The sequence below is a fragment of the Colletotrichum chrysophilum genome, assembly GCF_026319265.1.
Source record: "Colletotrichum chrysophilum strain AFK26 chromosome Unknown scaffold_129, whole genome shotgun sequence".
Classification (NCBI taxonomy): Eukaryota; Fungi; Ascomycota; class Sordariomycetes; order Glomerellales; family Glomerellaceae; genus Colletotrichum; species Colletotrichum chrysophilum.
Genome location: NW_026517416.1, coordinates 43,391 through 69,871, shown reverse-complemented (window position 1 = coordinate 69,871; position 26,481 = coordinate 43,391). Strand labels below are relative to the sequence as shown.

Below are 26,481 nucleotides of genomic sequence, written 5' to 3'. Positions count from 1 at the left end.
CGAGATAGTCAACTTCATCGCCCGAGTTGTGCATGGGATGCGCGGGACGAAGCTAGCGCTATCAAGCTACCGAAGTAAGCTGCAGTAGCCCTCATCGCGGTGCCCGATAACCAAGTTGGCAATGGGAGAATTGCAACCTCACGCGAACCTTATTTGCTTCTAGACGGAAAGTTTCTCGGCTGAATTTTGACAATTATAATCTACTCGGAATCGCCCTTAACCTTGTTTCGTCTCACGGAGCTACAAGCCTGAGGCCCAGACCCCGCGGACCGTCTCCGGCCCTGAATTCTTGGGTCCACATCGGCCTGGACCCGACGGCCGGGTATGGCCCCACGACATCCGTGGGGATGGGTATATCCCATCGACGCCCCGGTAGTCCCCCGGAACACGGAGCACGTTACCACCACCACAAGGCATCAGTGAGATCGGCCCGCTTGACTGCCATACCAGCGCTGAATCATTAGAAGCTGAAACATTGGCTTCGTATTCCATGTCAGATGGTTCAAAGGCATTAGAGCAAGTGGGTGCTTGATTGCTAGCAATAGAGTTCACAGTCCTGATAAGCCAGATGGAAGCTTCACTCAAAGATATCCCATACCGTATATCATACTACTTGCCCAATGCCATAATGAACATTACATCTGCTGTGTACCGAAAACCCAGAAAGAATCGTCAAAATACCTACTTTTCTTCGACTTCAGCCTGTGTGCGCCTAACCGTAGGCAATGGCTCGGCGTAAACACCAGTCTTCTTCCGCTTGTCTCTGCGACTCGACACACAACACCACACACAGCAACCGCACAGCATGATTCCTATAACTGAAGGAATGACTGTAATCAGAACCAAAAACTCAGTAAGACCACGATTACCATCAGGTCGGTATGCTGTGCTTGTCGTAGCAATCGCTTCGCCGGGCACGCAAGTATCCAACGTCGTTGACAGACTTGGTGGCGGCGGAGACAGTGTAGAGGTGTCGGACTCTTGCCATGTGATGTGCCATGCAGGATGAAGATCATATCCTTCGGTATATACTGTGGTTGATCCGTTTGAATATGTAGCCGTGCGATTGCCATATGTGTCATAGGAGCTGTCGAAGTACCCCAAGCATACCGGATACATGGTCTCGATTGGCAGTATGTCTGAGATAGTTGTGACTGGTCGGTAATTGCTTATCATTGTTAGTAACTTCAGGCGACCTATGGGGATGCCAAGACGGTGATAGCGCCAACCTCACACAGCAATATGCCGTGGATAGTGTGGTAGAAGATATAGTTTTTGTAGCCAGGAGATGTGCTACCCAGTCACTTGGACACACTGCAGGACTGAAGTTCAATTGCCTGCGTCCGTCGTTTTTCTTCCACTGGGATGGCTGGCATGCTGAGATGCGCGGATTAGCCAGATTTGAAAACGCTATATCAGTGGTCCCTTTTGTCTTCCCGTCTACGTGAATCCACGATGCAGCCTCCCGAATAGTAGCGCAGTCCCAAGGATACCTGAACGGAGTTGTGAGGGCATCTTTTCCAACTTCTGTGGTTGACGCTAAGGCGACAGTTGAAGTGGGTGCGAGTGTCATGGTTGTAAGAAGTCGAGTGCTGGCAGGTTTTGGAAGACTCTTTCCCATTCAAATGAGGAAGTCAAAAGTGGGACGGCAATAGTGTCTCTAAATACCCCCTCCCCCGCGGGAGCATTTCGACAATAACTTCGTATTCCAGGCACAGCCACACAGAGTCTGTATACAGAGCAAGCGTTAACGCCAACCGAAGTCTCCGTATCAAGACAATGGCCCATTGCGAGTGGCTCAAAAGGCTCGCTTCCGGGAAATTGTCATCCTCAAATTCACCGGGACCTTCCTAAACAGCGTTAGCAAAATCAGGAGATGACTAAAATTGGATATGCCTCTGCTCTGTGCCGCATCCGCCACAGTCGACTTTGATCTCAACCCGCTTCCATGTTATGTTGGAAGTGACTAGTGACCACCCAGCCCACCGCGTTATTTGGCACCCGTCTCGGGTGTAGCAACTGCGTCGGAACCACCCGCTTGCTAGCAAATCAAAGTAAATCTATAATTGACATGCCGCATTCTACTGGGCCCATTGTTAAACGACGCTCAGTATGGCACCTCTGAAAAATGTGAATTTGTTCTAACTGAATAAGGAACGACTCATTCGAAATCTAATTGACTGCTAAGTCCGGGCTCAAATGATGGTAATGAGTGTAATGCTCTATTGGTCAAAGAGACTTCCTGGGTGTCGTCGCAAAGGTCAATCAGGCAATTAGGAGCAGACGTAAAGCTTCCATTCGGAATTTACGCCTTCTCCTTCGCGTCTTTTTCATCTCGTTCATCCTTTCCCCAATTCTGAGCATCTTATCTCCGTGCAATGGCAGCGCGGTCAGTGTTCATCATTATTTCTTTCGACTTGACTAAATTATCATCCTGTCTTTTTTTGTCTTTATCTTGCTTTTTGTCACGGTGCATTTCACCCTTTCTCATGGACTTGTCATACAAGACAGTTTGGTGTTCGAAATTGTCGTCCGAATTGGTCTTCCTATGCTGCTTATCACCCTTGCTTGATGACATACTATAAACTTTAGCAAATTTGGACTATTCGCCTATCAGAGCATGAAGAGAGGATCTCACTTGAAGAAAGCGTTGAATTCAACGTATGATAATATGTTGTATGGATCGTCTTGAAAAGCAATATACGCTTGATTTGAGACTGTTGTGAATTGAAGCATCAAAAGGCCGATCTATTCGCAGAATTATATCGTGTCCTTGCTTCTTCACGAAACGGCCATCTCGGTATAGGCATCTTATGAAAGATGGTTTGTTCATGAACACACTTCTTAGAAATTGAATGTGCCTCGAGTAAGCTTCCGTCCAATTGATGGCTCAAACTTGTATTCTCATTCTACAATTTCAGACATGTCTTTCACTTTCTGACCACTGTTTTCGGTGGAAAATACGAAGAACCGAAGGGATTCATGTTCTGAAATGGGTGTTTACCAAAACAAAAGTGCACATCAATTATGGTTTCCCTTGGCCGATCTCCGACATAATCGAGTTTTACCTATGCAAACCGCTTTGATGTCTCGTTGGAGGTGATGGTTTTCAGAAGGGTTTCCTTTTGCTTTCTCCTCCACCCTATTACGGCTGCGGTGATTCAGACCAGGCTGGAGATAGTGAAAGCTAGTGTTCAGGGTTATGCTGATGAAAAAGCGGGCGTTTTCCCCATCTTGCTTCGCTCTTGTTTCCTCCCCCCCAAAAACTCCCAATTCATTGCTGAACAACGTGGCAGGCCCCAATGAATGAAGCTACAGCTGCGGTATTGGTTGGAACGGATGAATAGTCTATTTAACCCACCAAGCCTTACATAAGGGTGCCGATGGGTGGGGGCTGTCAAATGGTTGTCGCTAAGGACTGTGCCTCACCGCAGCAGGTGGATGACAAGTGTAGGTCAGCTGGTCACCGCATTTTACCAGTTTCTGGTGAGCAAATAAAAGGCTTTACCTGGTTTGCATAGTTTCTCTGCCTCTGATATTTTTTTGTTTGTTCAAGCCCTCCCCTCCCCACGTCCCCCGCCCCCCAGCAGGACGACATATCAACTCTGAGCGAATTCTTTCTGACAGTGCACAACGCGAAAATGCGTGCTCAGCAAAACTCCGACAACGATGCATGGGACCGGAAGGACGACGGTTGGGACGAAGCGGTGAGAGAAGCTAGTTCGCAGTCCCGATATCGCCAAATCACAGCTTTCGTCGAGCGTGTCTTCGAAGAGTGCGCAATGATAGTCTTTCCAATATACGTCGGCGGCTCACATGTCTCATACCCAATTCGATTCGGGGGCTCTCCTCTCAGGGTTGTGGTGCGTTTACCTCTCACGGATCAAACGACTTTCGCCGCAGAAAAGCTCTTCTTGGAAGCTGCTACGACCGAGTGTCTCTCGAGGCAGTCTCAGTTATCTGTTCCCAGAGTCTATCATTATGGAATGGACCCTGAGGTAGGGGCGTTTAGTATCATCCAGGATTGCGGTGCCAGGGCGAGTATGTGTGAGTTAATGTGGGCCCAACGACCAGATGAAAGCGAGATGCCGATCTTATCTTCTGAAATCTCAGAAGAAAGACTCAAAATGCTTTATCTGGATATGGCCCGTTGTGTGCTCCAGATCGCACAGCCCGCATTTCCTCTTCTCGGCTCTCTGGTCGGCACGACACCTGGATCATGTGCTGTATTAGCGCGGCCCATCACTCTCAATATGTCCAGTATGGTGCAGCTCTCTAACGTTCCCGAATCAGTGCTGCCATCTCCAGGTTCCACGTACCAATCAGTTGATGATTGGTACGTGGCTTTGGCTGACATGCACATCGCGACACTTCTATTTCAGCACAATGACATTGTGTCGTCGGAAGATGACTGCCGTTGCAAATACGTTGCGCGACAATTATTCCGCAGACAAGCCAAGCAAGGCCAACTTTCCAACTTCGGGTTTGCTGAGGATGACTGGTCAGCCCGTTCTGTCGCCGATCAATCGAGGTTCGCGATGCCCCCTCGGTCAGGCTCTTTCCGCCTTTGGAATGATCATTTCCGGCCATCGACTGTCCTGATGAATGAAAGCGAAATGGTTCATGGTGTAATTGACTGGGAGTTTACATATGCCGCGCCAACTCACTTCGTCTTGGATTGTCCTTGGTGGTTATTGCTCGAGTGGCCTAGGAATGGAAAGACGGCATTGAAGAATGGGCGCACATTTATGAGACACGGTTAGGAATATGGTTATCAGCATTGGAAGATGTGGAGGGTGAGATGGGCCCAGGTTCCTTTCACCTTTCGACTTACATGCGGGATAGCTGGAAGACGGGCCGATTTTGGTTGAACTATGCCGCTAGAAACAGCTGGGCTTTTGACAGCATCTACTGGAAGTATCTAGATGAGTTATTCTTCGGTGCCAGGGACCATGAAGTCCCGCATGAGAAACTCTGGGAGACGAGGTTACATCTTCTGACGGACGAGGAACGGGCAGCAATGGAGCCGTTGGTACAAATCAAGATGGCAGAATCGAAGGAACGAACTTTGATTGACTGGAAAGATGAGGATATAAAGCAACGCATGTCAGCGTTTCTTTTTGATTAGGTATTTAAGCAGTGCATTCCACATTTCTCTGCGGCCAAATTCGAATTGAGATAAGGGCAGCGTGAATTCTTCCGCCGCATTCCCTTGACCGGCAATAGTGCCAATTTCAATCAACAAATACTCTGGTAGAATCCACAAAGATGTCTTCTTACCCGGGCAGATACTTTCAACCAAGTTGATGGGAAACTACCTACATCAGCTATCACCTGTGCTGATTGGGTATTGCTCAAAAGAGGGAAAAGAAGATAATATCCATGAGACAGCCCCTGTCGCCATTGCTGTTGCTCACATCGCCGTTATTATAAAATCATTATCGCAGAATCCCCATGGCGAGCGCTCTCTTTACAGAAAGTTGCTGGCTAATTATCTGACACAAGTATTCTCGAGTTACGTAGAGATCCGGCTTTGGTGGTAATTCTCACGTTCTATGCTTTTAGACTCAGCCCAGTTAGAGCAGCGCCAGTGAATGCCCTAGAGTTGATTATGTTACGATTTGATTCTCACATGGTACAACAAGGTGATCATCGCTGTTAAGCATCTCCACCGCGGAGCTATCCGTGTGTTGCAGTTCTGAAGCAGTCGCAGCCCCTGATCGCTGAAACGGCCAATCCATGATAATAGACACGGCGCTAATTGAACCACGCGAGCTTTCATTCAAGTTTAAATCGAACCAGCCAATGACCATTCAAACACTGCAGCTTCCGTCGGATCATAGCATGGCGTCTTAAGCCTATGAGACTGAGGATTGACGTCGCGTGGAAAACCCCGGACTACGCCGTTCCCACTCACGTCTAAGGGTCTCAAATCAGCGTGGTGAGACTTTTGACAGCGCAACAAATTTCAATGACAGTCCTGAATATCCCAGCAAACCTTAAACATGCCGTCGGATCAGCCATTATCTGGGCGTTATGTGTTTGGATGTGATCTTTTTCTGTGACTAGCGGTCACAGGGTAGCTTTTCATGGATTTCCAGCTTTCAAGTCCAATTAAATAAGTCACAGCCTCTCTCGAACACTCTATGAATGTGCCCTCGTAATCTTCAGCAACCCATCTCTTTCATCGCCAAGCAGAAGCTGGTCTTCAGTCGAACATAGCCTTTCCTCTTGTACCTCATCATACTTTCTGACTCCAATAATTCTGTGTCGGTAGTTGCCGTTCACTGAGCTCTCTCTTGGTCAAAATGAGATTCACCTCAGCAACCGCCTTGTTGGCTCTGGTGATGAGCCCTGTCTTTGCTCGTAAGATTTCTTTTCGACAGGAGCGATATTGTTTCATGAGCTAATCATCAGGCAGAAAGTTGTAATAATGGCCGTGGCTTTTGCAAGGGCGGGCGATGCGAGCCAAATAACGACCCAAGCGGCGCTGGACCTTTCGTGGGGACTTTCAAGGAATGTCTAACCGGCGGCGGACGATCTCAAGTTGACGACTTCATCCTCGGCGGGGGTAACCAAAACGCGAAGGTCAACGCTGGCGCCGCGTGTAATAACGGAAGAGGCACTTGTAGTGCCCGAGGTGCTTGCGAACCCAACAACGATCCCAGTGGAGCAGGCCCTTTTGTTGGCACCTTTGACGAATGCTTCAGTTAAATAGTGTTTAAGGCACATTCTAATCCCACTCAATAGGTAGAATATTCCCAGTCCTTTATTCATTTGGTTACTTTGCTAGGTATATTGGAGGCATGAGAAATTCCGTGCCGGATTCTTGATACACATCTGAAATGCGTGTTATCAGACGGGAAATCGAGCGCTTGTGAATTGGCCGCTTTGAAACATTGAGGAAAGTCACTTCAACTACCGGTGAATCCGAAAGACGCATGGTCGGACTTAATAGCTCCAATCTCCATAACGAACCCAGTCTCCTTGAAGCCATTACCAATCATCTATCAAGGTAATTCTCAACTCGCATCATGACAGTGGCAGTTACAGGTCAATCGGCGCTAACTCCGATCAATAATGCGATTTGATGTCAGCGATACGCATCAACAGCTAGCAAATTCCCACATTTGAGGGGCAGAGAGACACTGATCAGCGCAATGCGGGGTAGCTGTTCGCCATTTCGGTGCCGTCCACTACCCGCGCTGTGACCCCTCTTGATGGCGCGATCGGGCTCTAATGACGTTGATAATGGGATGGACAAGATATATGTTCGACGTCTCCCCGCTCGGCAGATCTGCTCCTCCGATAAGATTAAATGCTGACTGGTATCAGTAACCGAACGCTACATTACGCAGATCCTGACCTTTGAGATACAAGAGATACAGCAATCATGGCCAACAAGCAGCTTCCCGCGCGTTTGAAGGAGTCGCTCGAGAGCACTAAAGTCGAGTACCGCCAACTCGGAAAGTCCGGACTTCGTGTTTCAGTTCCCATCTTTGGCTGCATGAGCTTTGGCGACCCGCGTACGATTCCGTGGGCTCTGGGCGAGGACGACGTGCGTGCGATGCAAAACCAATTGCGTGGTCAGGTTGTACTAACAGGAGCTTTCAGGCGCTCCCGCTGCTCAAGGCTGCCTACGATCGAGGCCTCAACACTTGGGATACAGCCAACGTGTACTCCAACGGTGCTTCCGAGGTCACCATTGGCAAGGCGCTCAAGAAGTACAACATCCCCCGGGAGAAGGTCGTTATTCTGACAAAGTGTTTCTTTGCGGTCGGCGAGGAACCTGGTACGTCATTCGAGATCGCGATTCGAGACAGATTTCTAATTGAATGATCAGAGGCTCGGCAATTCAACTTCCGCGATGAGTTCAATAAGGTGAAGGATTACCAGAACCAGTTTGGTCTCTCCCGAGGTGCCATCTTCAACCAAGTCGAAGCCTCGCTCAAGCGGCTTGATACTCCGTACATCGATCTGTTGCAAATTCACCGATTCGACCCTCGGACACCCGTCGAGGAAACAATGAAGGCTTTGCATGACTTGGTTCAGTCTGGAAAGGTTCGATACATCGGTGCAAGCAGCATGTGGGGAACCCAATTCGCCCAGATGCAGTTCGTCGCGGAAAAGAACAACTGGACCAAGTTTGTCTCAATGCAGAACCACTACAATCTTCTGTACCGCGAGGAAGAGCGGGAGATGAACCGATTCTGTGACGATACCGGCGTAGGACTTATTCCGTGGGCTCCGCTATGTAAGTGAACCTCGGGCAGTAAACGAAGCATACGAGGCATGGCTAACCATACTTGACACCAGGCCGCGGTCATCTCGCGAGACCTCCCGCAGACTTCGGCTCCACCTCGCGAAGCAAGGGCGAGAAGGAGGGACAGCCCGGATCCCACGGGACGGTCGAACCGGATCTCACAATCATCAAGAGAGTTATTGAGGTCTCGGAGAAGCGCCAGTGGCCCATGGCGCACGTGGCTCTAGCATGGATCAACAAGCGGGTTACCAGCCCCATCATTGGCTTCAGCAGCGTCGAGAGAATCGACCAGGCCATTACGGCGGACGGGAAGGTTCTTACCGAAGAGGAAGAAAAATATCTAGAGGAACTGTACCAGCCCAAGGCCATTGCTGGTCACATGTAATGAAGTCTAAGCGAAGCAGGGTCTTGCTAGCAGTAAGAAGCAAATTCCTCCAATCGGATCTATTCAACGCGTTCTCACGAGCCGCACCGTTCGTGTAGCACAGGGAAGCAATCGGAGTCGACAAGAATCTTCCTGAATGTTGCGTAATTTGACTCGAACCCTGACCTGGCTGAAGCTTTAGAAATGCATCCAAGCTTCTGCATCCTTCCCTCTGGGATCCTACCATGTTCACCAAGCCGATTACGAAATAGGAGGGTTGAGAATTGGTCCTCGGATTGGATGAGGCGTTTTTCGTCTGATCTCCCAGTCTGCCTCGCAACATTGTCCGTCACAGAACAGGCTTCATTTCCGTATGTAATGGACAGCAACTTCACAGCCATCACGGCCTGACGTCGATGTTGGCCGATTCATGGACTGATTCCCCGATTCCATCCTCTCTCTTGGACCCCGCGTCCTTCCCTGGGCCACATTCCGTATTCGGCGAAAGCATTGACAAAGTTGCTCTTTTCGTTACCCTTTCCCGCCCTCCATCTGAATGCGCGGGCGCATGACACCTGCCGGCCCATCATATTGCGCACTGGTTGCCGAGGGACGGAAGGATTTCGGTCGGGCCAACACCACGGCACGGTCGGGACACATGGGATAGCTCTAGAACCCCTCCCCGTGGAACTTGTAGAACGGCTTTCATTAGCGCCCACGACCTTGACGGGTGTCAAAAATTAGGAACACTTCTCTTTTCGGCCATGCGATGCGAAGACTTCCCCAGCAGTTTCCGAAGTCACCGCCATCTCCCGTCGCACGCTACCTGGTTCATCCGACATTAAGCTACCTGGGCAAACTCAAGCGTAGGCGATTGAGATCTCTGGGTTTCTGTCATATGATATCATTGCGTTCTTTCCATGATTGCCGAAGACGACATGGCGGTGCATGGCTCTAACGTTGATATATGCAGGTGTCGTGGCCCGGACCCTTCTCAACCCCTAGGTCTGACCACAACTCCTGAAAGAGGTCGCGAGAACAGACTTCTCCGGTGTTCGCCAAATTCTTTCTTCTTCACCATCGCTTCTTAATGATGTTTCCCAGGACGCTGGCCTTCGTCTCTCTAATCTCCTTGGCTTGGGCAGCGCCGCAAGCAGCGCCGCAGGCAAAAGGAGGGACTCCACAAGTCACGATCAAAACGCCACAAGCCAACATCAAAGGCACATCAAAAGGATTCCTCGGAGCAAAAGCCGGCGAGGTCGAATCATTCAATGGAATTCCCGTCGCAAAACCTCCCATTGGGGAGTTGCGGTTCAAGCCTCCCGTCCGCATCACCGAAGCCTTGGGCAACGTCGACGCTACCACAGAACAGCCCGAATCTTGCCCGCAGTTCGCCCTGAACACCAACTTCGGCTCACCTCTTATCCCGCCAGATGTTCTCGATAAGGTGCTGAACTTACCCATCATCAAGAACCTCGCCGTTGGACAAGAAGATTGTCTCACGATCAATGTGCAACGGCCAGCTGGGACAACGGAGAAGGATAAGCTCCCGGTGATGTTCTGGATCTTCGGAGGAGGCTTCGAGCTGGGGAGCACATCAATGTACAATGGGGCCGGTCTCGTAGCAGAATCCATGTCTACAGGGAAGCCAATCGTCTTCGTAGCTGTCAACTACAGAGTTGGAGCGTTCGGTTTCATGCCTGGAAAGGACCTCATGATGGAGGGAAGCTCCAATGCTGGGCTGCTTGACCAAAGAATGGGTCTCGAGTGGGTCCAAGACAACATCGCCAGCTTTGGGTAAGCAGTCTTAGCCTCCCATAAGCTATTGAGAAATACTAACAACCAATTTCATAGCGGAGACCCAGACAAAGTCACCATCTGGGGAGAATCGGCCGGGGCTATTTCGGTTTTCAGTCAGCTTACTCTGAATAACGGCAATATCACCCGCAACGGAAAGGCGCTCTTCCGCGGTGCAATCATGAACTCCGGCTCAGCTGTACCTACAGACCCGATGGATTCGCCCAAGGCACAGAAGATCTATGACCAGGTTGTGTCTACGGCCGGCTGCGACACGGCAGCGGATCGCCTCAAATGTCTACGAGATCTCCCTTATGATGTAAGCCAACCCTTCGGCCTTTTCGTACGTGCATTATCTGATAACGAACGCCACAGGATATGAGAAAAGCGGCAAACTCGGTTCCCGGCCTCTTGAGCTACAGCTCGATTGCACTTTCATATCTCCCGAGACCCGACGGCAAAAGTATCGTTTCCAGTCCTGAGCTTTTTGCAACCTCAGGCAAACTCCCCAAAGTGCCGTTCATCATTGGAGATCAAGAAGATGAAGGCACTCTTTTCGCCCTCTTCACGCCGAACATCTCCACAACTTCGGAGGTGGAAGAATACTTCCAAACTCTGTTCTTCAATAATGCATCACCTCAACAAGTAAAAGGTCTCGTCGCCACTTACAAGAATCGTCCTTCTGCAGGATCTCCCTTCCGTACTGCTGGCTTCAATAATATCTACCCACAATTCAAGCGCATGGCGGCTATTCTTGGAGACTCCGTCTTCACTCTCACGCGAAGAGCAGTGCTCAACATTTCCACAACTGTGCAACCCGATATCCCGAATTGGAGCTATATCTCCAGTTATGACTACGGTACGCCAGTTCTGGGCACCTTCCACGGGTCGGACCTCCTTCAGACGTTCTACGGCATCAAGCCAAATTACGCCGCCTCAGCTACACGAGCATATTATTTCAACTTTGCCTATAATCAGGATCCGAACGACTCCAAAGGCGGCACTGGAGTGGCGAGTGTCAAGCTCATTGACTGGCCAAAGTGGAAGGATGGTGGAAAGTTGTTGCATGTGATGGCGAACAACGCTGACTTGATCGATGATGACTTCCGTCAAGACAGCTTCAATTTCCTGTTGAACAACGTACAAAGTCTGCGCTTCTAGAAGCATTTGATGGATGAAAATGAGAATGCCGGGTGCGCGGTGAACATCGAGCTGGGCTGCTGGATCCGTTGCGGGGGTTTGATACCTACCAGCCTAAGGTGTCCATAATCTAATTGAACGCCGTCTTCTACTAGTCATCCTTTGTGTTACAAAACTTTGCCGTGGTGAACGATCTACTATAACCCAGATGAGTCCCTTCATCTGATGGTCCGTCCCGTAACTGAGCATGACGTCTATGATGGGACCATGTCTACTATCCATGCGTTTCCATCCTTCCGTGAAAGTTTCGACGAGTTCAAACACGTCCCATGTAATCCATCAAAAAGGCTAAACGTGCGGTCAAGCGGTACAGTTACCAGCTTCTTGGTTTCCATCAGATTCTAAGCAATGTCCTCCAATTAAGTTTCACCTATCTGGAGTCACTTTCACCCATGGTTGAAGAGGGGTAGGTTGAAAATTCTGCTTTCTTGTTGTTCGCTATTCCCTGTCATCTTGCTGGGAATTCTGCCTATCACATGTACTATCTGCATACCGGTTCAGGAAATGTGGCCAAAAATAGTGACTATCGTAGACTACAAACAACCACTACGAGCTGTAGCAGGACCTAAGGCTCTGCAAAGTACGGTCGCTCAGCCTGAGGTGTGATTCTCAGCATATGCCGCTTCGTCGTGCCCTCCTCCACCCGGAAGTCTCTGAGTGCAGAGTGCTGGGTGTTTCTGTTGTCGTAAACCACGACCGTTCCGGGCTTCCAGTGCACCCTCAAGTGCCAGTCCTGCCCTCTCTCAATGTGATCAAACAAGAAGTTCAGCAAGGAAGTGCTCTCTTCTTGCTTCATCCCAACAATCCTCTTGGTGTACAATCTGTTGACATATAGAGAAAGCTGTTTTGTGACGGGATGTGTTCGCACAACGGGGTGGACTGTCTCGATTGGCTCTCTGATGTAGCGGTCTCGATGATCATGCACGGACGCTTGCGAGAAACCGGAGTGAACGGCTTTCAAGCCGTGCAGCAGTGTGCGATAGGTGTCTGACAACGCGTAGTAGGCTGCTGTGGTCGAGAGGTACAGAGTGTCACCTCCAGATCGCGGGGTGCTCAGCGGAAGGAACGTTGTTGTGCCCATGCCGTTGCTTGAAACCATCAGTACCAGACTTGTGTCTCTACATGGTCGTGACTTACATCTCATAGCTCATGTCACTGTGCCACTTTACACTTGTAACATTGTCTTTAATCTCGTTGTCTACTGCACCTGCACTGTGTTCGACGCTCCTCAGCGGGGTGTCTGTAATTGGGGAATCGTGACTGACTCACGTAAAGTCCCGGTACACGGGGAGAAGCTCGGGGTAATCCTTGATTTGACCACCCATCTGGTGAACATGAAGAGGGCCAAAGTGCTGTCCGTACTGTCTCTGCCTATCGGGTCCAATGTCGGCAAAGTCTTGGTCCCGGAAGAGAACGACACCCCGCTCGGCGGCGAGGAGGGCGAGTTCATCTAGTTGGGCGGGGTTCAATTGACTGAGCTGAATCCCATGAATCTCGGTCCCAATTGCCGGGGTAATCTCTTCATGTGTTACGCCGTGGGCCGAGAGAAGGCTCTTCTTCTCAGGATCTGCTCTCAGCCCGACATCAACGTGTTCAAACTCCTCAAGAGGCGGTTGAGTGCCGGGTGTAAAATGGGGGAGGTAGCTTTCATATTTGTACTGTCGATAGTGTCAGTAAACAATTCGAAGACGATAGCATTAATCTTTCTGCATACCTTCTCCTTCTCGTAGTCGATCGAGGTTTCTGCACGTAATTGCAGTTTCCGAAGTTGTTCAGTCGCAGTCTGCACTTGCGTTGCCATGGTCAAAATCGATATAATGGAAATTTACTGGAGAAATCACTCCTCAATATCGGCAAACCGTCTTAAAAACGCGAGCGGGTGAGGTTCTCCGAGGAAACGTTGCAAGCACGCCATCTCGTGTCGCTTGTCGCGACATCATCCTCGCAGATTCGTCATGCCCTCTGCAACTCTCACATTGGCCAAAGATCCCATCTCCCACACTGATCTTATCATTCTCCACAGGCCGCGCGCATGAAAAACCTCCGACAAAGATATTCTACACGATAGATCTAATGTTATCTTGTTTTCATGATTATTCCCGAGGGTTCTTACAAATAGGGCCTCGCTCGGTCGATTGCCGGCCTTCCCCCGGGCTGTCGGTCGCAGGTCCCGCCTGCAGCGTGACCCCCACGGTAGCGTCGTGATCGTAGGGAATAATTGTGTACTCTTATCCCGCTGCCATCCAACTCACCATAGAAACCAAAAGTGGCGTGCTATCGAGATGCAGTCTTTCCCTTTTGTATGTCGGCCATCGGCCTTGCCCCGTGAACGCATATATGAAATGCCGACTTTGAACATCCAGTCAGCATGGCGCCTCCATCGTACCAGTATCAAACCTTTTCAGGCGAAGCAATGTCTAGCGACGGCAAGCAAGACACAGTGGTATCGGCAGATGCACAGGAGGACGCTCAGAGCCGCCAACCGTCCCGCGGAATATTCTCAAATGTTGCGCGAAAGATCTGGGGTGATGACCCCCGGGAGAGGAAGTACATTCAAAAGCTCGACAGCTTCCTATTGTGAGCCGTTCTCAATGCCAACCGGAAGAAATACGACTGACGTAACGAGTTCGTATGTTTTGCTGGGATATTTCATCAAGTACCTAGACCAGACGAACTACAGCAATGCATTCGTAAGCGGCATGCAAGAAGAGATGGGTCTGTATGGAAATGAGAGAAATTTCCTCAACACATATTTCAATATCGGCATCATCCTGGGTACTATACCCGCGCAGATGATCCAGTTGAAGTGGGTGCGCCCGTCGATATGGATTCCCGCCTGCGAGCTGGCGTGGTCGGCCTTGACAATGGTCATGGCTAGTGCTAAAAACGTCGAAACTGTACGTCATCTACCCTTCCTCTATGGTTTGTATCCTGACCGCTCTCTTAGCTGTACGCATTGCGTTTCTGCATTGGGCTTCTCGAATCGTGCAGCTTCCCAGGTTTTGCGAGTATCTTGGGGAGTTGGTACGGAAAGACCCAGCTCGCGAAGCGCATGGCCCTTTTTGAGCAGACGGCTGCGATCGCTGGAATGTTCAGCGGGTACTTGCAGGCTGGGTTGTACACTGGCATGAACGGGGCTGCAGGCCTGTCGGGTTGGCGCTGGCTATTCATCATGGATGGTGAGAGTGTCGCTTGAATGGTTGGAACCTTTTACTAACAGACGGAAGGGGTCATCTCGATACCGATTGCCCTGTACGGATTCTTCGCCCTCCCAGACTTGCCGCACAATACGCGAGCATTCTATCTGAAGAAAGAGGTGAGTCTTTCATTGCAAACCGTGACCGTCCTCTGCTGACACTGCGGTGGCAGGACCGCGAGTATGGACTGGAAAGAACCAAGAAGATGGGTCGCAAGCCGCCATCGAAACTCACATTCAAGGCCGTCAAAGACATCTATACATCTTGGCAGCTTTGGGCTTTTATCCTGCCCTATCTCATGGTTGCTGAAGCTGGGTCTGGTACTGGATACTTCAATCTCTATCTGAAGTCTGAGGGCTACTCGGTTGTCCAGACGAACGTTCTCCCGACAATTGGTAAGCAATATAGAGAAGTAGCCCATCACAGCCCCTGGAACGTTGTCTTCTGGAGATCGTGTATCTGACTGGGTACTACAGGAAACGCGATCCAGATCGTAGCGGCCTTTTCGGTAGGATGGCTCTCGGATGCGACAGGCAATCGCGTCCTAACCGTAGTCTTCGTGCAAGTGCTCGTCTTGGTGTCAAACATCATATTGTCGATATGGAACGTGCCCAAAGCAGCACTTCTTGCGGCCTTTTACCTGAGTTACACGGGCGGAGCAGCACAGCCGGTGGTGATCAGCTATGGGCATGAGATCACGCAGTGGAACGCTAACCTGCGACAACTTCTTGTTGCCACAGGAAACATCTTTACGTACACCTTCAGCGCCTGGATGCCTGGTAAGCTGTCCCTTTCGTATGCTTTCGTGTCAAAGCACATGCTAATTTCGGAACCCAGTGGTGTTATTCCCAACATATGATGAGCCAAAGTACAAATACGGATATCAGATCCTCATTCTTTTCGGTGGTCTTGCGGTCATCGGAATGTACCTGCTAGATTATTTGTACAAAAGAGACCTGTAAGTTGATCGATTTAGGTTGTCGAGAACTCTGAATATTGACTGGCTTTCGTCTAGAAAGCGAAATCCTCATCTATATGAGCTTGACGGTGAGACTGTCGACGACAATGACTCGCAGAATGAGAACGTCGCAGACGGACTGCGACCTTAAGCGAATGGATCCGGTGGTTCATTGTGCTGGCTATGGAAACCGGCTGAACCGGCCAAACCCGAAACATCTCCGGTCGGGGAGCCGTACCGAAAGCCTGCGATCCTTTAGGCACAGTGTTGAACGACAAAGTCAATACGCAGTTTAAACAGGATACCAAATTGAATCTGCCAGCGTCATGAGATGTTCAGTGGCACAACGTGACAAACTTTACGGTTGCATGAGACGGCGAACATGGACGGCGTGAGAAAACAAGACAATTGTCGGAAGGCGGGTCCGATCAATCGGCAGCTTTCGGAGCAGCGATGCTCCATCAACACGTGGCAGAGCCGATTGACAAGACCCGCTCTAGCTGCCGCTACCGGTGTCGAACCGGGCGATTGGGAGGCGGGGCAGAGGCGGCCATGGACCAAAAGTGCCGGACCAGTTCCTGGTCAGGTTTACTCCAGCTCTTGGTCCCCGAATAATCATCAAGTATGCGAAATGGAAAAGGATGTTTTAACTTGGGATGTTACAGCGGACCACTGAACTTTCCGCGGGCAACCGGGTAAGTAGAATAACACGCGGGGACAGCTGCTGGGAAAACCTCTGGGCACCGTCATCGTGTCCTCACGGCCCTGCACAATTCGGATACAGGCTCATTCGGCGTTATCAAACCCAGACACTACATCAATCATCTACACAGAATTTGCCAAATATTAGTAGTGAGATTGCTCACGGGGGTGGCCTATGCGGCAAAATTTTCCTTCGCCGCGAGTGGGAGTGTTTGTCTTCTGTCACATGCGTCATTCCTCCCCTGCATGTAGAGCACACGCTCTCTCCTCTGCCCCATTCTATGGCCCCCTCAGGCGCAAACCCAATGTAACCTTGCCCAGAGACACGACGACGACCACAAGGCAGCGAGATGTAAGCTAAAGTAATCCGACAATGGAGAGAGGAATCACGAGGCCATCCTTTTTAACATGATCAAGTCGAGGAATAAGAAGACCGGCGTCGTCCGTTGCTTCACCCCATCCCCGGCCGTCCAGCTCCACCCCGGGACATTCTCTAGCTCTAATCCCTTAGTCGTGTGCTCTCCTCAGCTCCCGCGATGCCGTTGGCGCCAGGGGTGGTGGTCGAAGGGCCGTCCAAAGGGTTCCCCATAAAAGTCACGCCACTGTTCCCCATCGGCCTTGAATCATCCCTCCTTTCTCGGGGGCTCTCCCTCCAACGCCCGCTTCCTATTTGCTGCGCCAGCAACGCCCAAAGGACCTACTGCACCCTCTTGACTCTCGCTCTGTTTACGGCAGCGCGCAGCAAAACAACGTGGGTTGCCGAGCCTCTGCTGCAGACAGGTGACAGCTCGCTCTGGCCGGGTCACCTCACCCCGCGCGCTGCCCGAGGTAGAGTACAAGACGAAAATTGGCAGGAATTCGGGCACCTCTGCACCCCACGCAAGTCGTCGTATCCGAACAGTTGTATGGCTGGGCCCTCCATTGCCTTTGTACAACAGGAGACAGAGACACCTGTATCCCAAGTCCGAGCGGCCTCGAAAGTCTTCGGGGTCCCACTTTGCCGCCGGGCCGCTGTCGGTGAGGTAATCGGCTGGGGGACTTCCTAAATAGGTCTTTCAGGTATCATCCCCGGGTTCCCTCTTCGTGAATAATTTCTACGCCTTTCCTTGTCGTAATCCTCCTTCCCTCTCTCCAACCCGTAATTTTCCCTTTCTTCCTCTTTCCCTCCTACACACCTCACCTTTCCCTCTCTACCGTCTTTTCTTTCTACATTTCCTTCTGTGACAGACCGACTGCGTATAGACCAGGTTCCAGAACACCAAATACATTCCACGTCAAAGGTGAGTTTCCGGCACGGCGCATTCTCGCATTCGGCTTTCCGTTCGGGCCAAGATGCCCCGCGATCTTTTCCGGCGCTGACTCCTGTTTCTTCCTAGAATCCGACGATCTCGAAAAATACACAATAAACAATACACATAAGAAATACACATAAAGAACACATAAGAAAACCGTCAAAATGGTCCTCATCACCCGCGCTATCTCCCTCACCAACTTCCTCGTCGCCTCCTCCGCGCTCGGCTTCCAGGTCTTCGTCCTGTACCCCTGGCACGAGCAGCTCTCCCACGACTTCGAGGAGCTCAAGAAGGAGCACCTGCGCGTGCTCGACTACGTGAAGGGTGTCGACGCCGGCTTGAGGAGAGGACAGGGCGGCGCGCCCGCGGGACAGTCTCTCCTGGAGCGTCTGGGCTACAAGTCGTAAGCACAGAGCGCGACTGTAGCCCACGTTCTGGAATCTCGTCCCCTTTTTTTTCCCTTTTCCCCCTTTTCGTGGGGTACTTTTTTTTGGGTCGGTCGGTCTGTCTTGTTACAAATTGGTCTTCGTTTGTACGATTGCATGCGATACTCCCGAAATGCGAATTTAGAAAGAGTTTATACCCCCAAATGCAGCCTGTCGCCGTGGTTGTACCATATTGTCCGTTGTTTGTCGTCGCAAGTTGTTATTATGATTGTAGGATTGCAATTTCCAATCTCTCCACCCGTAGTTTGAGTTTCAATTTCGTGTTTCTCCGACCTTCAATTCCGCGACTGTCGGCACCGACTTCGCTCGCCACCCAGCCGTCTCCAATGGAGTTCCACGACAGCGCCGATCAAACAACGCATTATCGCACTGAAAACAATCTTGTTGCCAGAGCTGGGTAATCGAGGGGGCTTATGAGGAGCCCGTTGAATGCGGTTGGCCGTAGTCTTAACTCCCAGATCATAATCTTCGGCTACTTGGCCTCTAGTTGGCGGTTTCCCCGGTGGCGACCGTCGACTACTTTTAGAGAACCTGTGTCTAAAGCACCATGCCAGTTGGATAATACATTATCTTAGTCGTCCAAACACGTCCTGCATTACTTGTGACGCAGTCAAGGACATTCGGCACCTGCTCGGCAGCACCGGCAAGTGGGAAGGCTACTCCACCTCCTCCAGGTGTTCGCCGGAGCTCACTCCGACTCGGACCCGCCCGGGTGCTGGCGAAATCGGGTCGACGCGGGTTTTCCCCGAACGAGCTAGTAGACTGCCGGCGCCGGCTTCCCGTCCCCGAACCCAGGCCTTCGGATGGGATTTGTTTTGTTTGGTGTGTAAAAGTCGTCTATACCTGTTAAAGAGGTAAAGTCGGGCAGCCTCCGGAACAGTGCTTCCTACCATCCATGTGTGGACGGTACCCGAAGACCAGTGTATGCCAGGCTGGGCGAGATTTTCATTAATGCTTCATATGCACTCACTGCACGGGAAGTGAAAGGGGTCGATGCAAACGTAGCAGACAATTTCGTATTCAGCAGATTGATTCCATAGAATGCAACTATTTCTGAAGAATCCATCCACATCCACATCGAAAGGGGTATCTCAAACTTCAAATCCCAAGTCCATCGCTGGCGAAACCATCACACAAAGTATATGGTCGCTGCGACCCACTCACAAACTTCCGTCGCACGCCTCTCACGTATCCCAACTCGTAGCATCTCAAATGCAACCGATAATTCATTTTCCAAACAACTGACGAAGTTCGAAAAACCCTCGTCCCATACGCTCAGGCGTAGCTCTCAGGCTCCGCAGGCCAGGTGCAGATCCAGGCAACGCCGAAAATCAGCAGCCACATAATGAGCCAAGTCGCATACCCGCCCCCGCTGCCGAGTCCGAAGAAGCTGCCGACCAGAAGCGCGGCGTGGATGAATGCGGTGACGAGCAGGAAAATATCGAAATACAAGCGCCCCTGTACGACAAATCGCAATCAGCCACAAAATTCCCAAACATGGGCCAAGCCGGCACACCCTGCCGGACCAAGCAAAAACCCGCCCAAACAGAGAACCGGGCGAGGGGGGGGGGGGGGCCAAATAACTCACCAGCATGATCCCAAACACCTTCCGCCGCCCCTCCGCCTGCCCGATGACGGCCAGACACCACGCGATGAAGAAGAAGCCCAGCACGGCGAGGATGATGCCGATGATCCAGCTGACGACGCGGCCGGCGATGATGTCGCGCACGATGCTGAGGATGGACAGCGCGGTGCGGATGCCGAGGATGATGTACATGCAGATGCGGCGCAGCAGGGCCTGCTTGTCGGACGTCTTGAGCGAGTAGGCCTCCCAGGAGAAGGACCAGCAGCCGCGCATGTTGGGGCAGTTGCGGTCTTTGAAGGAGCTGCTGGCGGCCGGGGCGGCGGCGCCGGGTTGGCCGGCGTATTGGGTCATGTCTGCGCGGTGATTTTCGAGGACGTCGGGAGGGGTTTTTTTGCTGCGAGAGAGGGGAGGACGCGAAGCAGAGCGAGCTGGCGGCGGTGGTATGGGGTTGGGAAATGGCTTTATACAGGAATGCGGCCAAGCGAGATGGAATTCTTGGTGGAAGAGGGGTGTTTGGTGTTGGACGTGGTGGGTAGGGGCGGAGCTTTGCGAGTTTGGGGTGGAGGAAGGGGATCGCTGTCTCACGACAGGGGAGGCTTGCTAGCCTTCAGGTAGGCACGCAGGATATGGGATCTTGGGGTATTTTTGGCGAGTGCCGTTCTTGTTTGTTTCTGCCTGGATGGGCGGGCGGGTGTAAGGGGCGTGAAATGTTTGCTACGACCTGTGCGAGGCTGGGTATGCATGTTGTCGTTGGTTGGTGAGACGATGAGCATCGCAGCAAGTATTACAGCTGTTGGTTCCGTGTTCAGGGTAGTGTTGGACCAGAGGAACCCTGCCTGCTGGACAAAGAGGTTGTCCTGTTGGCAATGAAGATGCGACTATTGCCGCCGGTTCATACCCATGATCTTCCAAAACCAGGACTTTTTTGGCGGACAAAAATAGAAGAGTCCTACGGTTGGTTGGTTGGTTCGAGTTGAGTGAGTGAGTAACAAGCAACCCAATCGTCTGAGCCCCCGAACAAGCGCCCACACCACCACCAGCTGTGGATGACACCCTCAACCTGTTTAAGCTTAATCTAGCTGAAGCTCCATCGGGCGCTGTTGAACGTTAGCTCGCGCTATTCGCAGGCAACATCAGTGATCTTAGTTCTTGGTTAGCCGCATATGAGTCACGGGCAACGGGCTTCAAAAATTTGCTGTGAAGGCAGCAGCTGTTCTTAGTGTATTGTCGGCAAATGTCATTTCATTTTCAGGGGAGCCTCCGACCCGCTCTCGTTGAGCAATTTCAGCCCTGCATCACTGCGGAGGCGCCCACCAGGCAGCGGCTATCAGCCCCCTCTGTGCACCCTTGGCAGATGATCCTTCGCTTGGGGGCTAAGAAGGCAGACGTCGGCTTCAGCCACATCCTCCGCTCCTTCGCAGTAACTTGCAAAACGTGGTGTCACAGCTTGGCAAGGGTTATCTTCCAATGGATAGGATGTATTTTACAATGCTTTAGCTTTAGCTTTAGATACAGATGAGATACGGCGTGGCATCAGGACCGGCCCGCCTTTGCTTCAGCGTCTGCGGCCGGCCCCCGGGACCGGGCCGAAAGCGGCTCCCCAGCCGTCGTCCGCCGCTGGTTTCGGCCTCGGTGCCTGCGGCTTGAACGCCCGGGCTGCGGGCTTGGCCTTAGCCATCTTGGCCGCATCAGCCTGTCGAGTCTTCTTCTCAGCCAAGGCGACGTTGCGCTGCCCCCAATCCGCCTTAATCGGGACGGATGGCCTTTTAGCCTTTCCGGACGTCGTTGTCACCGCATTCATCTGCCCGCCGGCCGGTCCGTTGGCTGGCGTCGATTTCGTCTTCTTTGGGGCCGGCTTTCCGTTCTGTTGAGACTGCGGCACTTTCTTGCCCGCAACAGTCCCCGACTTCTTGTCCGCATCCGTTTTTGACGTGTCCGTGGTGGGTTTAGACTGGCGAGTTTGGGCAACAGCTGGTTTCCTGTGGTCTGCGGGAGCAGCCAATACTTCGTTCGGGCTAGAGACATACTTCCGAAACGTTTGATGGATCATCTTCAGCTTCTTCTGCAAAGCCAACGTTCGCTTATCGTTATTGAGCCCGGTAGATCTCTGTCGGCGGCGAGCCCGCTGCTTCTCTTTCCAGGCCTCAGGGGTGGCTCGGGGGGGTTTCTTTCCACCGAAGAACTCCGAGATCAGCTCATCTGGCGCGGTCGGCTCCTGGTCCACCGTTTCGTAAAACAGTATGGTGTTGTTCATATTAAGGCCACGCCTCAGGAGGACGACACAATTTCGAACCCCGGTTTTCTTAACCCGTCTTCGCATCTCTTTCAGCAACGTCACCATTCTTCGGAGAGCCAGTTGATTGGCGTCCTCCCAATCTCGCCAATAACCCGCGGTTGGCACCACCTCTGCTTCATCGAATACACCGTAGATTTGGCGGGCGGTGATCATGTGTGTCACGCGGCCAAGCCAAGCCTGTCGGAAGTCCTCTGCCTGCCTCTGCTTCTGCTCTTCTTCTGGTTTAAAACGCGATTGAGTCTTGATCTCGGCCATGCCGTCTCGCGGCGGTTCTGCGTATCCCGCACCCGCCGTTTCAATAACGATGTCGCCATTATCATAGATCTTCTTGTAGGTCGTCTTGCCCAGATAACCCGCATCCTCGCCGCAATAAGCATCAACCTGAGTCTGAACCAGGCAGGTAACGTCGCCAATTTTGTACTTGATGTTACGCAAGTGGTCAGGGGAGTCTTGTAGGCTGGGCGGGAGTACCGTCACGGCCTTTTCGTAGTTCCTGCCAAAACCGGCAATAGGTACAGCTCCGCTGTCTGTACCCTCCGTGGGAGGTCGCATCACGTGCAGTGAGCGGCCTACCATGTACAGGTTGAGGCGGACGAGTCTCGTTTCGACGTTGGTACAAAAGAAAATAAGGTGTTCCAGGACGCTCCTGGTCGCTATTATGTCCACGTCGTCCAACGATATGCGCTTTCCCTGGTAGCGGGCCATGTAACGGGCAGCCAGAAGCATCTGCGTCAAGAGGCTGTTATTCTTTACCACTTTTGGTTGCCGATCCTGCAGGCCATCAGGAGGCACTGTAGGCGGCGTAGGCGGCGGACTGAACAGAGGCGCACGACCTATGCTTGGTCAGCTATTGACATGATGGTCGGAGGTCAACATCACTACCTGGTACACGTAATAACAACGGCTCTCCGGGTCTTCGGCGGGTATTCCAGTCGCTGACGACCTCATAGTCGGTTTTTGTGACGAACCCGTCGAAAGGCTGAATATTTCTGACCTCGAGGCGAGTGAATGGCTTCGACGACCCACGTGGGTTCTCGGCTTCGATGTCTGCACCAACGATGTCTTTCCAGGTCCTAATGCTATTCCTTCGACGAATAATTTCGGGGGCCGTCCTCAACTGCCCTGCTCTGATCCGACTGCTGACTGGTGGCCTCGCCCCTGTGGCTGCAATGAGTTTCCTGCGTGCCCTGAGTTCATTGCGATGTTCATTGCGAGCCCTGCGTTCCTTGCGGTCCTGACGGGCTTTGTATCCCGCTCGACTGGAGGCTTTCCTGGCCGCTTTCCTCGCCGCTTCCCTAGCGGCCTTCCGGACGTCTTGCTTGGAGATCTCCTGCCGTGCTTCCGCGGCTTCCTTCCATACATCCGGCGCGGCTATTGCCAGTGCCTCTTCTCTGGCCATCATTTTAGCACGGAAAACCTCGGCTCCCCATTGTCTGATCTCGAAGCGCCTCGTGGCCCAGGCAGGAGCGTTCCGTCGGACGGCCACCCAAGTCACCTTGGCCTTGGTTCTACGAGCCCTCTGCCTTCGCTTGGCTTCTTGCTCTCGGGCTTCTTGGTGTGCCACGAACTGCAGAAGTTGTTCCTTCGTGAGCTCCTTGTTCTCAGGCGCCTCGGGTGCCACCTTCTGCTCGACCTTGGGCAACGGCGTTGCGGCGCGCTGCGGCTCCCGCTTCGGCTCCGCCCATGCCTTAGGGCGGTGAGCAAACGCTGGATGAATAATCCTGTTTCGACCCGGCGTAAAGGCGAAGCCTCTGGCCGGACGACGCCATCGGAAGACGTTGTGGCCTACATTGACCCGTCGCATCTGGTGTTGTGAGGGGAGAGAGCCCGTCGACTGAGGAGAGAGCCGCAATGGCGGCGCGTGTGAGTGGGTGAGTGGGTGAGTGGGTGAGTGGGTGATAGTGAGAGTGAGAGTGAGAGATCGTGGGTGAACATCGGCAAACCGAAGCTTTTCCGGTCCTCGGGATCCAGATGTTCCGGGATACAGGGGTCGCTTTCCCCGGCCAATCACAGGTGTCAGGCTGGAGAATCCACTTTGGGAGTATCTTACTAAGCGCGGGCGATGCCCCTGAGAATGCATCACGGCAGGAACAAAAATATTGTCAAGGATGTATGTCAACGTTCTTTTGCAAGGTAAATATTCCAATTGTTCCAATTGATCTAACAAAAACGCCAGTATCATTTCCAACCTGAAAATAAAAGCAACCCAAGTGGTATATCTGAGCAAAACTCCAGCAAAAACCAACCCACATCGGCCTCACTCATGAAGAGGGCCTCTTCTCAAGCTCCGTGACGCCCGCCTCCTTCTCAGAAATCCCATCGCTTTCGTGACCTCGCAGCGTGCTGACCTGCGTCTTGCTGAACTTCCTCGCCGACACGCGCTGCTCAAACAGGATATCCAGCTCGGCGTACGTCCTGCCACGCGGCTCGGGCAGGCGGAAGTACGACCATACGAAGCACAGGAAGCAGCTGGCGGCCCAGAAGAAGCCGCTTTTGGCGCCCCAGTTCCACGCCGAGGGGTTCAGCATGTTGGGCGTGAGGATGTTGGTGATGATGCCCGTGACGTTGTAGAGGTTGCGCGCGAGAACGACCGTCTTGGTCTTGAGACGCGTGGAGCTCAGCTCTGCGACCAGGGAGTAACAGACGGGGCCAACGGTGCAGTCGTAGAAGAAGGTGTACACGAGCAGCAGGCTGCCGATGGCCCACTGTGCGCCGATGTTGGAGCGCCCTGCGAGCGAGGCGAAGCCGATGGTCGCGAGGATGACGGTCATGGCGAGCTGGCCGCCGAGGTAGAGTGTGCGACGGCCGAAGTGCTTCATCAGGACCCACGAGAGGATCGTGCCGACGGCGCCGATGGCGTACTGGCCCAGGGACATGCTGAAGGAGTTCTCGACGGCCATGCCGGCTTGCTGGAAGAAGTAGGTGGAGAAGCCCATGAACGTGGCGCCGCACAGCGTCTGGACGGTCCAGGTACCGCAGACGATTTCGGTACGGCGGAGGTCGACGCCCTTGAAGCAGTCAGCGTAGGTGGTGCCGGCCTGAACTGCCTTTTCCATCTCGTTGGTGTGCACCATCATGGAGATGGTCTCGTCGGGGTTGAAGTCTTGCTGCGAGTTGCGGGAGGTGAGGCGAAGGAGAGCTGCTTTGGCATCCTCGAGGCGCTCTTTGCGGACGAGCCACCAGGGCGACTCGGGAGCGAAGAAGATGCCGGTAATGAGTGGAATGGGCCACATCCATTGCAGCGCAAAAGGGATGCGGTAGCCCCATTCGTCGGTTCGCTCGACCATGGCACGAAGAACACCACTGGCGATCAGCTGGCCCATGACCCAGCAGAGGTTCACGTAGGTAGTCTGGTTAGAGAGATATTAGCTTGAGTAACCTTCGTCGCAAACTGAAGATTAAACATACCAAGTAAGCTCGCAGATGAGTGGGGCAAACTTCAGAAGCATAAGTGACGGTGATAGTCTGGAAAATACCCCACGGCACACCAATAAGAATCTCTCCCACCAGAAGCTGAGGCAGCGACTGCGCGAAGAAGATGATGAAGACGAACGCCGTTACGCCGAGCAGACCACCAATCATGGTCTTGCGGTAGCCGAACCGCTCAGCAATGATACCGTTAATGAACAGGCCCGAGATCTCGCCGACCAGCGCGCCGTTGCTGAGGCCGGACTGCCAGGCCGAGGTGAGCTGGTACGTGCCGTCGGGCTGGAGCTCGCCGAACTTCTTCTGGAAGACGGGATAGGCGTAGAGGTTGTTGAGCAGGGTCTTGTCGAAGCCCTCCATGACAACGCAGGTGCTGAAGAAGATGGACCACGCGACGGCCTTGGGGTACAGCTTGATGGACTGCAGAAGACCCATGTTGTGCTCGGCCTCGGTCGCCGCGGCGGCTTCGGAGGCTACTCCGGCCATGTTGGCGCCGCCGCCCATCGAGGCCGGGGGCTTGAGCTCGGCATCGACGGCCTTGGGCGCGGAGGAGGTGAAGCCGACCATTGTGTCAAGTTTGTTGAAAAGATGTTCGCGCTGGGCGAAGTAGAAGTGAAGGAAGGTCCGGACTCGATCTACTGGAGAGTCGAGCTGGTTGATATGGATGCGATGGCAAGCTAGATGTATTCGAGCTTGCTCTGCTTCGATCGCGATGAAGCTGTTGGAGCTGACTGTATCAAATCGTGGTTTGAGTTGGGACACCCGGTCGTCTTAAATCCTCCTGGAATGTAAACCAAGCTGCTGCCCGCTGCCAAGGGATGATGGTGATGCTCCCTTCAGGAGGCGACCGGGTTGGTGTTGGAGGTTTTGCGGCCTCTCACTGGCTCGCTCAAATTCATTCGAAGGTGGCGTGGAAGCTGGAGAGGATGTTGACCTCATGGGCCACTTGTGTCTT

General features: G+C 52.5%; 8 protein-coding genes across 8 annotated transcripts; 4 read left to right on the top strand and 4 right to left on the bottom strand.

Annotated features, from left to right (window-relative positions):
• Nucleotides 1-7,393: 7,393 nt before the first annotated feature.
• Nucleotides 7,394-8,648, top strand: COL26b_011081 (uncharacterized protein; the record flags this gene model as incomplete). The annotated part of the gene is made up of 4 exons (XM_053183758.1): nt 7,394-7,558; nt 7,615-7,792; nt 7,844-8,254; nt 8,317-8,648. 4 exons carry the CDS (start codon nt 7,394-7,396, stop codon nt 8,646-8,648), a joined length of 1,086 nt encoding a protein of 361 aa, XP_053032297.1.
• A 1,072-nt stretch (nt 8,649-9,720) lies between these two features.
• On the top strand, nt 9,721-11,585 carry COL26b_011080 (uncharacterized protein; the record flags this gene model as incomplete). The annotated part of the gene is made up of 3 exons (XM_053183757.1): nt 9,721-10,424; nt 10,482-10,743; nt 10,800-11,585. 3 exons carry the CDS (start codon nt 9,721-9,723, stop codon nt 11,583-11,585), a joined length of 1,752 nt encoding a protein of 583 aa, XP_053032296.1.
• Nucleotides 11,586-12,189: 604 nt separating this feature from the next.
• COL26b_011079 (uncharacterized protein) lies at nt 12,190-13,425 on the bottom strand (the record flags this gene model as incomplete). The annotated part of the gene is made up of 4 exons (XM_053183756.1): nt 12,190-12,712; nt 12,762-12,836; nt 12,894-13,282; nt 13,339-13,425. The coding sequence occupies 4 exons, from the start codon at nt 13,423-13,425 to the stop codon at nt 12,190-12,192; spliced, it is 1,074 nt and encodes a 357-aa protein (XP_053032295.1).
• A 567-nt stretch (nt 13,426-13,992) lies between these two features.
• On the top strand, nt 13,993-15,680 carry COL26b_011078 (uncharacterized protein; the record flags this gene model as incomplete). The annotated part of the gene is made up of 6 exons (XM_053183755.1): nt 13,993-14,201; nt 14,305-14,521; nt 14,572-14,803; nt 14,852-14,940; nt 14,994-15,216; nt 15,376-15,680. 6 exons carry the CDS (start codon nt 13,993-13,995, stop codon nt 15,678-15,680), a joined length of 1,275 nt encoding a protein of 424 aa, XP_053032294.1.
• Nucleotides 15,681-17,937: 2,257 nt separating this feature from the next.
• On the top strand, nt 17,938-18,180 carry COL26b_011077 (uncharacterized protein; the record flags this gene model as incomplete). Its single annotated transcript, XM_053183754.1, has 1 exon — nt 17,938-18,180. The coding sequence occupies one exon, from the start codon at nt 17,938-17,940 to the stop codon at nt 18,178-18,180; it is 243 nt and encodes an 80-aa protein (XP_053032293.1).
• A 1,314-nt stretch (nt 18,181-19,494) lies between these two features.
• On the bottom strand, nt 19,495-20,155 carry COL26b_011076 (uncharacterized protein; the record flags this gene model as incomplete). Its single annotated transcript, XM_053183753.1, has 2 exons — nt 19,495-19,677; nt 19,808-20,155. 2 exons carry the CDS (start codon nt 20,153-20,155, stop codon nt 19,495-19,497), a joined length of 531 nt encoding a protein of 176 aa, XP_053032292.1.
• Nucleotides 20,156-21,359: 1,204 nt separating this feature from the next.
• Nucleotides 21,360-23,904, bottom strand: COL26b_011075 (uncharacterized protein; the record flags this gene model as incomplete). The annotated part of the gene is made up of 2 exons (XM_053183752.1): nt 21,360-22,914; nt 23,000-23,904. The coding sequence occupies 2 exons, from the start codon at nt 23,902-23,904 to the stop codon at nt 21,360-21,362; spliced, it is 2,460 nt and encodes an 819-aa protein (XP_053032291.1).
• Nucleotides 23,905-24,361: 457 nt separating this feature from the next.
• On the bottom strand, nt 24,362-26,093 carry COL26b_011074 (uncharacterized protein; the record flags this gene model as incomplete). The annotated part of the gene is made up of 2 exons (XM_053183751.1): nt 24,362-25,450; nt 25,509-26,093. The coding sequence occupies 2 exons, from the start codon at nt 26,091-26,093 to the stop codon at nt 24,362-24,364; spliced, it is 1,674 nt and encodes a 557-aa protein (XP_053032290.1).
• Between the last annotated feature and the right edge of the window lie 388 nt (nt 26,094-26,481).